Source organism: Vipera berus (assembly GCF_964194415.1).
Source record: "Vipera berus genome assembly, chromosome: 2".
Lineage (NCBI taxonomy): Eukaryota > Metazoa > Chordata > Lepidosauria > Squamata > Viperidae > Vipera > Vipera berus.
Genome location: NC_138203.1, coordinates 212,378,398 through 212,392,128, shown reverse-complemented (window position 1 = coordinate 212,392,128; position 13,731 = coordinate 212,378,398). Strand labels below are relative to the sequence as shown.

General features: G+C 37.3%; 1 protein-coding gene across 1 annotated transcript in view; it reads left to right on the top strand.

Moving 5' to 3' along the window:
• Positions 1-425: 425 nt before the first annotated feature.
• CLINT1 (clathrin interactor 1) overlaps positions 426-13,731 on the top strand; it is a 73,243-nt gene continuing 59,937 nt past the window's right edge. The window contains exon 1 of the mRNA XM_081318029.1: positions 426-646. Coding sequence (XP_081174155.1) covers positions 606-646 — 41 coding nt within the window. The 5' untranslated portion in view covers positions 426-605. The remainder of the gene's footprint in view (positions 647-13,731) is intronic.

Here is a 13,731-nt window from a genome sequence, read left to right as displayed (position 1 = left end):
AATAACATAGAAACAAAAATATGAAATTAAAATTTATGTCTCTTCCTTGTTCCTTTTTGGCAAACACAGTTACATGGATATTCAATCGTTGAAACCTTTAATTTACAGTTTACTTAAAGTTGCATCATTACAACTTCCTTTACCACAAATAACTTCCACTCAATCCAACTCTTCTGCGCCTAAGAAAGCAATTAATTAAAACTTCAATTCCCAGCAAACAGTGCGGGATAGAGTCTTTTCTAAATCCTTCCAGTAAGGAGAAGAGGCCGGAAGATTCCCAGGATGCCATGCGATGGAATGCTCTGCCTTTCCTATTTTCTAACAGGCAACGTCGTTTCTCATAGTTCGGTACTTCGTTGCAGCCAGACTTCATATCCCAGCAGGCTTTGCGACCATGAGCTGCCGGTTTCCGGAGGCAGAACCGAGTTTGTCTCTCTGTGCCGTTGGCGAAGTTGGGGAGGTGGCAAGGCTAGACGGGCCTGGCCTGGCGGTGCCGTGGCTGAAGAGCGGCTAGTTGAGCTCCGAGGGGGAAAAAGAAGTCTGGGGAATTAAGAGGAGACTAGACCCGGAGAGGATCTCTCGGCGGCGCCACCGCCACCGCCACGATGCTCAATATGTGGAAAGTCCGGGAGCTGGTGGACAAGGCGTGAGTATTATAGGGTGCCGGGGAAAGATCTGGGGTCCCATCCCTTCTTATAAAATCACACAGATTTATGTCTGTAATTCGTTTAGTTTCCCTTCCACCGCAGCCTCTTACTCTCTGGCCACGAGTTCAGGTGCCTCATCCCCTCACCACCAGACGATCCCCCTTGTAATGCCTCCTACTAGGTCCTAGCCAAGATGCCATCCAGGTTGGCTCTTCTCTTTTGGGTTGCCTCTTCCGCCGCATTTCCAGTTTAGAAGCCGTCTCTGAAAAACTTCTTTCTTTTCAGCGGCTATAAACGGATGTTTTTACCTGTTGGCGCTCTGCAGACTTGACCTTAGTGTGGTGTGGGGCTTTAGCCATCTCCACCGTCCTAGTCCCATTTGATTGTCCCATCGTTGACTGATTTCAGCAATGCCCCACTTGCTGAGGGTGGTTGGCTTGGATTCCCAGGGTTTATCAATCTGTACCAGTCTACACTGTTTTTGGTAGCTGCCTCTGGCTGATCTTGAGTATTTCCTCCCAGGGAGGAATCATATTTAGCATAATTGTTCCTTATCTTATCTTGCCAGTTCCCATCCCCCGCCCAGTACATTTGCACTTCTTCATGGGAGTGTGTGTTGCGTGTGCTGGTAAGGCCTAACTTGGCATGGAAGGGTGCCAGTTCATATAGCTATTGAAAGTGTCCAAGGGTTTACAGAAATTCACCTCTGGCTTCCATATGTAACGCTGTCTCCTTATTACCTTGCTAATCTGCTAAGTCTGCTCAAAAATGGAGGAGGAGAGGGGGAAAAATAGGGATAGCGGAAGTAAAATAACTTGCTATCTTTGACAAAGGTGTGGTGGTTGCCATGTGTAAGAGGTACAGTAATGGCTTGTTGCATTTCTGTAATTTAACCTTTGCATTTCGAACATAGCTGTCACAGGAATGCTGGTATCTGCCAGTAATATACAGACGGGATAAATTCAGTAATTTTCTACTTTTGCTTGACAGAAGGAAGCAAAACTTTCATTGATATCCATGTCTATGGCTATCAGAGTAGAATGAAATTGTTTCTTGAAACATGATATAATTAAAGTAGTATTCAGATCAGAAATTTGACATTATTATTTGACTGCTGGTTAAAAAGATGTTAAATTGTTCCTGCCATCACACCTTTTATAAGTAAGTAGGTTGCCCAAGTTTGATTTACTTTTGTAAAGTAAGAAGCAAAAGAATCTTTTAGGAACTTTTTGAATAAATGTTGTTTTTGTCTGAACAAGCTAGATTTATTTTTGATGTCTTGGTCTTTGGTACAAATGGGCCTACTTTTAAGGGGTTGTGCATAAAATATACAAAGTACTTGTTTAATTGTTCTTGAAAAATAATATATAAGGAATAGTGGATGCATCTTCTAATCTTTGCTTACAATTGAGTTAGGAAGAAAATTGATTCAATCAGAAATGTGTGTTTCATAAAATAATTCACTGATGAATTGGATTTAATACCAATTCTTTATGTTTCGTATAAGTAATACAGGTAGTCTTCAATTGACAACCACAATTGAGCCCAAAATTTATGTTGCTAAGTGAGACAGTTGTTAGGTGAATTTTGCCCCATTTTACACTTTTCTTGCTACAGTTAACTGAACCATTGCAGTTATTAAGATATAACATGGTTGTAAAATGGCTTCCCCACTGACTTTGCTTGTCAGAAGGTCGCAAAAGCTAATCATATGATCCTGGGACACTGCAACTGTCATGAGTGATTTGCCAAGCATCAGAATTTTGATTACATGACCAGGAGATGCTGCAACAGTCATAAGTGTGAAAAATGGTCATAAGTCACTTTTCAGTGCCGTTGTAACTTTGGTCACTAAACAAATTGTTGTAAGTTGAGGACTATATTGTAGAAGTTTATTCTAATCAGAAGTAAGGTTTATGGCTTAACTCAGCCTGAGCCTTGGTGGAGCAGTGGGCTAATGCCTCCTTAAGTAACACCAGCTGCCTGCAATTAGTGCAGGTTCGCATCCCACCAGGCTCAAGGGTGACTCAGCCTTCCATCCTTCCGAGGTAGGTAAAATGAGGACCCAGATTGTTGGGGGCAATTAAGCTGACTTTGTAATAATGCCGCTTGGGGTGTGTGTGAAAGCCCTAATAAGCAGGCATATACATAGAATGAAGGCTACTGCTAAGCTTGTAAGCCGCCCTGAGTCTTCAGAGAAGGGCGGGATATAAATGGAATTTTAAAAAAAAGAAATGTGGTCTTATATTCACCAATTTACAATTTTCTAAATAAAAATACAGTTGCAAGAAAAAGTATGTGAACCCTTTGGGATTATGTGGTTTTTTGCATGAATTGGCCATAAAATGCGCTCTAAACGTCATGTAAGTCACAACAATAGAAAAACACAGTCTGCTTAAAATAATACTACACAAACATTAGCTGTTTTCATGTTTTAATTGAAGATAAGATGGAAACATTCACAGTGCAGGGCGGAAAAAGTATGTGAACCTTTGGACTTAATAACTGGTTGACCCTCCTTTGGCAGCAATAACCTCAACCAAACGTTTCCTGTAGTTGCAGATCAGACCTGCACAACGATCTGGAGTAATTTTGGACCACTCCTCTGCACAAAACTGTTTCAGTGTAGCAATATTCTTGGGATGTCTGGTGTGAATCGCTCTCTTAAGGTCATGCCACAGCATTTCAGTCGGGTTGAGGTCAGGACTCTGACTGGGCCACCCCAGAAGGCGTATTCTGTTCTGTTGAAGCCATTGTTTTGTTGAATTACTTGTATGCTTTGGGTCATTGTCCTGTTGCATCACCCATCCTCTGCGGAGCTTCACTTGGCGGACAGATGGTCGTACGTTTTCCTGCAAAATCTCCTGATAAACTCTGGAATTCATTTTCCCATCAATGACAACAATCCGTCCAGGCCCTGAGGCAGCAAAGCAGCCCCAAACCATGATGCTCCCTCTGCCATGTTTTACAGTGGGGATGAGGTTTTGATGTTGGTGTGCTGTGCCTTTTTTTCTCCACACATAGTGGTGTGTGTTTTCCCCAAACAACTCAATTTTGGTTTCATCTGTCCACGTTTGAAGTTTGCAAAAGAGCACGTGGAAGTTCCACAGCACTACTGGCAAAATATACTGTGGACAGATGAAACCAAAATTGAGTTGTTACACACACCACTATGTGTGGAGAAAAAAAGGCACAGCACACCAACATCAAAACCTCATCCCCACTGTAAAACATGGCAGAGGGAGCATCATGGTTTGGGGCTGCTTTGCTGCCTCAGGGCCTGGACGGATTGTTGTCATTGATGGGAAAATGAATTCCAGAGTTTATCAGGAGATTTTGCAGGAAAACGTACGACCATCTGTCCGCCAAGTGAAGCTCCGCAGAGGATGGGTGATGCAACAGGACAATGACCCAAAGCATACAAGTAATTCAACAAAACAATGGCTTCAACAGAACAGAATACGCCTTCTGGGGTGGCCCAGTCAGAGTCCTGACCTCAACCCGACTGAAATGCTGTGGCATGACCTTAAGAGAGCGATTCACACCAGACATCCCAAGAATATTGCTACACTGAAACAGTTTTGTGCAGAGGAGTGGTCCAAAATTACTCCAGATCGTTGTGCAGGTCTGATCTGCAACTACAGGAAACATTTGGTTGAAGTTATTGCTGCCAAAGGAGGGTCAACCAGTTATTAAGTCCAAAGGTTCACATACTTTTTCCGCCCTGCACTGTGAATGTTTCCATCTTATCTTCAATTAAAACATGACAACAGCTAATGTTTGTGTAGTATTATTTTAAGCAGACTGTGTTTTTCTATTGTTGTGACTTACATGACGTTTAGAGCGCATTTTATGGCCAATTCATGCAAAAAACCACATAATCCCAAAGGGTTCACATACTTTTTCTTGCAACTGTATGCACAAAGAAACACTGAATCCAATTTAGATAAAACCTTTCCTACCTCAAAACAGTTAAATAACACTACACTCTCAGGAATATGGGGAAAAACAGGGGCCTTAAATCTTTACAAGGAACTGTGCTTTTGACAGAAAACACATGTCGTCTACAGACTCTGTAACAGAAATTGAGTTGTCTAGAATGGCTTCCTGGTGTCAAGTACTAATAATACAGTTAAAGCCTCAAATACTAATAATACAGTAAAGAGGACTGAACTATTTGTATTATGGCATTAAGTGATATAAATTGGTGCAAATTAAATTTGAGTAGTTTGCCTAGTTGCGTCATTGTGCAAATAGTATAAATTGCCATTCTTGTTTACTTATTTAACAGACATTTGTGAATAGTTGATGCCCTTTCATTAGTCTGTTCAAATGAAATTGAATCACATTAATGAACATACTATTTGAAAACAAATTTAAGGTACTTTTCAACTTGAAATTAGTTTTGATGTTGGAATTCCTTGGTGTTCTTCAATAACAATAACTGAATACTTGGAAACCAAAGGATTACAATATGTTTGGAAATTTGTGTTGAATTTTTACGAGTTTTATTTTTGTAAAACCTGATATTTCTCTTGGTTGTGACTACTTTGGCCAGAACATGGTAAACTGAATATAATAGGCTATTGTGATTTATGTTTCTGGATTATGTTTTGGGTTATTTTGTATGCTCTTCACTATCAGCCTTATTTATTCAGAATTTAATTAGCATTTGGTTCTGCATTTTTTTTAAAAAAATCATTTTAATATACAAAAAGAACAAAAGATATAAGAACAAGAGAAAACAAGAAGTGCATAATGTATGCAAAAATAAGCAGCTCATTTTTAGACAGTACATTAAACCATGACCCAAAGTATAATATTGATCAGAATTTTCCATTATGTCCATAATTATTGAGTTCTTAAACAGAAAGCAAACATCAATCCAAAGCTGTAAATCTGTGATGATACTAACTTTCTACTGAAAAGGGTAATTGTGTTTGTTTTTGCTGTAGTTCACGCACAATAAATTCATAATTCATCACATACTGATAAATTTAATGTTAAATTTGTTGGCATATATTTAAAATGTTGGCATATATTTAAAATCACATTCTCTTTTTTAAATTGTACTACTACTGTAGTACCAAACCTTACTAATGTATAGTTATTAAACTAAGGAGAAATTTCCTGACAGAACAATTAATCAGTGGAACAACTTGCCTCCAGAAGTTGTGAATGCTCCAACATTGCAAATTCTTAAGAAGAGACTGGACAGCCATTTCTCTGAAATAGTATATAGGGCCGTGATGGCTAACCCCACGCCGTTGCCCCAGTCCTAGGCCTTCAGCTGGGTTTTATAAAACCTTTTCACTTTAGGCCTCCGCCGCCATGTGCAAAAAAAAAAGGTTCAATCAATCAATTTCAACTTCTCACAGGAAAAAAAAATCTCACAAAGTTGGAATTGATTGAACTTTTTAGTCCCACCCAGTCTGCTGTTACCACCATAGCCACGCCCACCCAATCGGCCACACCCACCCAATCGGCCACACCCACCCAATCGGCCATGCCCAGCCAGCAACGATGATAAATAAGTGGGTTTTGGGTTGCAGTTTGGGCACTCTGTCTCTAAAAGGTTTACCATTACTGATATAGGGTTTCCTGCCTGAGCAGAGAGTTGGTCCCTTCCAATTTTGTTATTTTCTGTTAAACCAAAAAAAAGGTCAATAGACGTCCAAATCCTTATGATATATTTTCAATGTAATGAAGTTGGCCACCAACTTGAAATGGGTAAAAATATGGGGAAGGAAGTACTTTGTTGAATTAGTCTCATCCTAACATTATAAGAAACTTCTTTAACATTTTTCAGACCCTTAATGTTTTAGATTTCTTGCAAATTAACAATATCCATTTTAGCAATAACTTTTAGGCCTTGGTAAATTACAGGTACTCCTCATTTATTTATTTATTTATTTATTTATTTATTTATTTATTTATTTGTTTGTTTTTATAAACCGCCCTTCTCCTTTAGCAACCATTTGTAGCTATGGCAGTGATTAAAAACTAAATTGCAACCAGTTCTTGCATTTACAACCTGTGTAAAGCAAAGGAAAGCTAAAGTAAAATCATAAGCACAGTCACAGTTTCACTTAACAATCAGGTTGCCAGTCCTGGACCTGTACTTCATTTTTTCAGTTAGCGTCACAAGTATATAATTTTGTAGTTGTATATAGAATTTCAACATCACAGGTGGGTTACATAAATTATAATTTAAAAAATACAATATCAAATGTCAATAAAACAGCAGTTACTACATGTGGGGATGAGACAGCATACAGGGCGGAGGTACAAAAACTATCCATATGGAGTTGTAACAACAACTTGCACCTGAACATCGGCAAGACGAAAGAGATGGTGCTAGACTTCCAGAGGAAAAAGGAGGAACCTGCCCCACTTTACATCGAGGACTGTGTGGAGAGAGTTTCCTCCTTTAAATTTCTGGGAGTCTACCTCTGCGAAGATCTTACCTGGAAAGTTAACACAACCCAGGTGGCTAGAAAGGCCCAACAGAGGCTTCACTTTCTCAGGATCTTGCGGAAGAACAGGGTAGAACAACAGCTTATGACCCTCTTTTACCAGTCTACTATAGAGAGCGTCCTCTCGTATGATATTGTGGTTTGGTATGCTGGTCTGACAGCCGCGGATAGGAAAGCATTACAGAGGATGGTGAATACAGCACAAGACATTGTGGGCTGTCCCCTGATACCACTGGATAACATTGCCAGGGCTCGCTGCCTTGGAAGAGTGAGGAAAATTCTCAGGGATGACTCTCCTACCATCAGGTAGGAGATATAGGAGTATAGCCAGCCGTACCAACAGGCTGAAGAACAGCTTTTATCCATGGGCTGTTAGGCTTTTGAACGGAAAATAATTTTATAAACTTTATAAAGGCCGGTGCATTGTGCAGTTAGCTCACATGGTGTAATAAGATGGAGGGTTTGTGTCACTGTGAGTTGGGGGTGGGGGCACGAAGGGAGGCTCAGCTAATCTCAATGTATACATGGTTGTACTTTGACAATAAAGGTTCATTCATTCATGTAAAAATGGCATAAATATATAAGAAAGTAGGGTAGATTGACTGGTTCACAGAAAAGAGTACCCTGTAGTTTTGAACATTTCACAAGCAGTGGATGGCCCAATCTTGTTTAAAAAAAGCTTCTGCACGTTATTCCAGAGTGATAGAACCAGGTTATTTTTTAAAGTGATGCTTCTGAACTGGGTACTCTTGTTTGTTCCGGTCTTAATAAATGATACTTTGTCCTTATTTTCTCAAATTGAAACAATAAGCTCGGAATTACAGTTTTACCACACAGCTCTTTTTTTTTCTTTTGGGCAAGTTCTTGGTTATATTACTCTTGTAGGAAGAAACAAGTAAATTAAGTAATATGTAATATGGTACAGTGAGGGGAAAAATTATTTGATCCCTTGCTGATTTTGTACGTTTGCCCACTGACAAAGAAATGATCAGTCTGTAATTTTAATGGTAGGTTGGTGAGAGATAGAATAACAACAAAAAATCCAGAAAAACGCATTTCAAAAAGGTTATAGATTGATCTGCATTTTAATGAGTGAAAGAAGTGAAAGAAGTATTTGATTCCCTGTCAGTCAAGCAAGATTTCTGTCTCCCAGGTGTCTTTTATACAGGTAAGCTGAGATTAGGAGCACTCTCTTAAAGGGAGTGCTCCTAATCTCAGCTTGTTACCTGTATAAAAGACACCTGTCCACAGAAGCAATCAATCAGATCTCAAATTCTCCAAGACCAAAGAGCTGGAATGGGCTACAACAGGGGTCCCTAATCTCTGGTCTGTGGACCAGTACTGGGCCGCGGCATGCCAGTAACCGGTCCGCACAAACAAGTAAAGCCCCATCCGTGGGATGCAGGTAGCACACAAAACCATGCACTCTCTGGTCTGTGGAAAAACCTCCATGGAACCGGTCCCTTGTGCCCAAAAGGTTGGGGAACTCTGAGCTACAAGACTATCACCAAATAGCTTGGTGAGAAGGTGACAACAGCAATTATTCGCAAATGGAAGAAACATAAAATAACTGCCAATTTCCCTCAGTCTGGGGTTCCATGCACACAAAATAGTTTCCAAATAGTCTTCATGGGTACCGGCATATAGAGCAAATTGCAGACGCCCACACATAAGGTGCATAAAGCATGAGTAAACAGAAAGGATTCCCAATCTGAGAAAGGGCATAGTTGGCACATCAGATAAATTTGAGGAAAAGCCCTGACCCTAGCTGTTATATGCTGTTTGGGCAGGGCTGTGATCCAGCAGAAACTCAAATTGTATCCATGTTCTGTCCAGTGGAGAGCTTCCCCATTTAGAGCTTCAGGTAGATGGGGCTTCAGACTTGACCTCTCCCACCTCCATCAGAACTGTCTGGAACCAGCTATAGAAAAAAGAGGAAAATCACTGCAACACCCTACCTGCCACTCTTGATCTCTGTGTTTGGGCAAAAAAAAATACTGTAATTTTGAAAGCTGATGAGAGATTAAAGAAAACCAGGACAATTGAACCACAACAATCCTAGTTCCACCAGAGCTAAGCCAAGTACAATTAGTAGTCTCCATGTCCTGGCCTGAAATCTGATTGAAAATGCTCCAGATAATCTATTTCCTTCAGGTAGAGTGATGGGAACCCATCGGTGGTTATTGAGGCATCCCAGGAGGATGACTGAGGTTTTTATTTTCTGTTTTTATTGTTTTGTGATTTTATTTCTAGGAGCTGCACAAAGTTGTGCTCTAGGACAAACATACAAATATTTTAAATAAACGAATGAGCAACTATTGTATTAGTCATTGGGTGATAGAATGTATTTTGGATAAATTCATCTTGCGTTCTGGCCTCATGCCCAGGGGAAGCCCCATAAAGAATTGGGGTAGCCAAACCTTCAGTGGACTGATAGTCCAAGGGACAGGTGTTAGATGTAAAACAGTTTGGAGCTCTAACAAGATAACATTAGCAGAATTATTCTGCTACTATATATAGGTAGGATATTTTTTAATTATATCTTTTTTCTTTTAATGGAGTAGCTCACTTAGTGCAGAGTTTAGAAATAATTTTTATAGAAGTAGTACCAACGATTACAATAGTTCCAGTAGAATTTGTCCAATGCAACAATTTTACAGTGAGGTATTATCTGCCTTAGGGTATAAATGCTTCCTGCAGTTTTCTCATTTCTCATCTTTTAAATTAATTTTAAACTTTAGCAGTTGAAACAACATAACTTTTGATTTTATGAGCTTGAAAACAGTTCTTCAGCAGATCAAATTTCAATGAAGCAATTAACCTGACTGGAAGACTGAGCAATATTTACCTCAAGCTAGTCCTTAGATAATTTGGAAGCTTCAATGTTTTAAGTCTATTTCATCAAAAATTATTTTAGAGTGCCAGGTTAATCAGCTTTGTGAAATACTGTCCAAATATTTCACAAGTTGATTAACTTGAGAGTTTTTTAAAAAATTATATTTATCACTATGGTTATTCCTTTCCTGTCTTGGCCTCCCCTTCCCTTATATACCGTTCTAAAAGCCTTGCTATTGTTTATTCTAATTTTGTTGCAGAGTTATGACTAGTATTTTATATATTGTGAATATTTAGAATTTCTTCCTTTTCATTCTTGTTGAACAAGAGATTTTTTGGGGAAAGCCCTAGTTATTAGCATTTTTATCTTCTAAATTTTCCTTGATTCATTTCATAGCATTTCACAGTGTTATTGGCAAGCTCCTTTTCAGTTATGTTTTACCTATCTGAATTGGCCTATTCATTCTCTCTGTAGCAACATTGAACTGGTTTATTCAGAATCTGTAGCAACATTAATAGCAAATTGTAGTGACTGTTCAAAATTTACTTTGTGAATTACCTATTGGTTTTCAATATTTAAGTAATAACTAGGCAGAAAAAAATAACTACTATAAAAATGTAAATGTTTAAAAAATTAAAAGCAGAAATGTTAGTTTGAAACACTTACTCATGTATAATTTTTCCCTTGAAGATTCATTCACCAACATTTACTCAATGGAATTCAGTAATACTTATATTTATTATTGTTTAGTTGTTAGATTTATATGCCATCTTTTGCAGAGAAGGTCAAAATCTCTCCTTTTTTTTAATCCCCACAATAAAAATTCTTGTCAAGTAGGTTGGGTTGAAAGAGATTGGAGATAAATAAAATCACAACACCACACTGACTCACCTAATAATATGAAGCTAAACTCTGACCTATCTAATTTAAGTAATTTAAGTAATTAAATGTTCACGCTTAGTGAACTATAAAGTGCAGCAAAAATTGTTTTGGAACTAAGGTGCTTACTGCCTATGAGCTACATTTAGTGCAATATGAGAGGATTGCTGTTCATACAATAGGTCTTCCTCTCACTTTTTGCCTACTTGCTCCTCTCCTCAAATTTGACATTTTGTGAGTCCTTGGAAATCTAATATAGAGAGGGAATGACATTCATGAAAGAAGAAAAAGCCATTAAGTTCTGTGGATGAATGGGACATATTTGGATTCAATTACATGTCACCATGTGATTGCGCTATAAACAAAGCCATAACTTTCCCTCAGTTTTTTTTCTAAGAAAAGTTAGTTGACTCTTGTGAGTTATAGTTAGGCAGGTAGTTGAGTGGGTTAGTAAAGTAGAGATAGAATGTTCCATCTATTTTGTATATCCAGCAGAGAAACCAAGCAGCTTAATTCGAAATGGAATCTTGGCTTCTGCATGAGATGCAATATTGAGGAACAATATTTCTGAATGGAGAGATGTCAGTTATGTCAACAAGCAATAGTTGCCCAACCTCAAGGCCAAGAAATGCAAAGCAAAAAGATTCTTTGAACTATGGTAGAGTTGGAAGAAAATAGTCATATAATTAAACCATAATCATTATAAAAAGATAATTGCACCTTCTAGCTGTGACTTGTCATATATCTGAAAGCCTTAAGTAGGAGTTTAAGTCTATTGATGTCAAGAGTTTTGTCAGTAAGCTGGACACTTTGTACCTGATTTAAATCTATAGCTGACTGTGCAAGAATGAAGCTTTCTTTCTATTGCTTGCATATCCTCTTTAGATTAGTATCAGTGTTTGTTTCTGTTTGTGAGAGAGAGAGAGGAAAGCCAATTAGTAATTTAATAATTTTTTGTGGATTTTTCCCCAAGGTAAAATAAAAATGCAATTAAGTTTTAAACAGAATTAAAAAAAAAAATCTTTTGAAGGGTCTAAGGCAGACTAAATTTGAAAAAGATAAATTGGTAATAAGGCCTAAGAGTGACTTACATCAACCTAGTGATTAGTGAGTTTGTTGACGTCCGTCTTTTTTTGTTGTTTCTTTGCAATTGTTTTACTTATTTTAATTTTCAAACTTACTTATATTTCCATTCAAAAGCTGCAGAAAGTATACAATATTTTTACATTGCATTGCATCAGCAGTGCGTACTGAATCATAAAAGTGAATTTAAAGCAGTTAAAACTGCAACCTGCAACAGTGATTTCAAATATTTAAATGTTAAAGTTACAAATAACAACGTACATCTATGTTATATATTTTGGTTTGACCTTGCATTTTTCATTGTGTCTATTTTTTCATACTCATATTTTGATTTCAATAGACCCAGTAGTTACCCATATCTAGGCTACACTACCAATTTCTAGGCTACACTAGAAATTTGGGGGGAGAGGAATAAACTAGTTTCTTGTTATTGCTTAACTTTTAAAGCTGTATTTATTGTTTAACAATGGCTTTTAATACAGAACACAAAAGCTATGATTTTAAAATAATATCAAAAAAATTCTCAAGATATTTGCAACTTTGAGAGTTGGGTATGAAACAAATAGATAGAAAACATTGACTCCATTCAAGTTAATAATGGAATATTGCTAGCATGCTTATATTCTGACTTGTTAAATAATAGGAAAATGAAGATGAACCTGATTAACATAACTTATAAAAATCCTTGATTAAAAAATAAAATAATATTTTTTAAAATTATAATAGAAACTTCTCTGAACGTTTTTGGAAATTTTAATTTTAAACTCAAATTTTAAGTTTGAATTGTATTTAATTTTTTGAAGTAACTTATTTAAAAAATCAGATTTAAGTTTCATTATTTTTTCTTTGACTAAGTATATTAATCCATTAAAGGTTTAGGTACATGATTACACTGGGTACATTCACAACAAATACTAAACTGTATTTATAATTAAATATTTCAGGTGAGCTCTTTTAAAATTGTTTATATTTATTTTATTGGCATCCCATCTTTATTATTTTTTACAAATTAGAAGGTAGCAAACATATTCAACATACTATTTGTGCTATTTTTCCCCACAATGTTTTTGAAGCATATAGAAACCGACAAAATGATAAAAGCATCCAGAGTGGCAAACAAGAGAAACAGTAGTAGTATTTACTTCTGACTTGCAATGTTCCTTCTTCTCTTCTGTGCTGACAAAAGAAGGTCTTTGAAACTCAATTTTCTACTTAATATCTAATTTGGACATATTGACTCCACACAATACTAAACTGTTACATATAGTTTGCTAGAAAATCTATCACATTGGGCCAAGTAGATGCAATATGGATATTTTTTTCTCACCACATTAAATCACTGGTTTGTATAATATTCTGATTGCATGTATTGCAGGTGTAACGTGCTGTAATGATTTATTCTGTTTTTAATTACATTGTATTAGTTGTTAAAACGATGGTCCTTGAAACATTCCTTCCACTTGCTCTGTACTAAAAAGAAAGAACACTTTGTTGATTCTAGATATAAATGCAGGGATAAAAGACTACTTTTAATAGGTGGCGCAAGTTTCTTTTTCTTTTAGGTATTAATGTTGTTTTGAAAAAGCATATTTTGTTAGGATTTTTAGGGATATTCTCACTAATTCAAGGAAATGTTTGCCTAGTAGTAGTAGTAGTAGTAGTAGTAGTAGTAGTAGTAGTAGTAGTAGTAAAAGTTGGAAGGGACCTTGGAGGTCATCTAATTCAACCCCCTGCTCAGGCAGGAAACCCTATACCATTTCAGGCAAATGGCTGATGGAACCCTTTTGGTATCCACGTATGTAAGCCCACC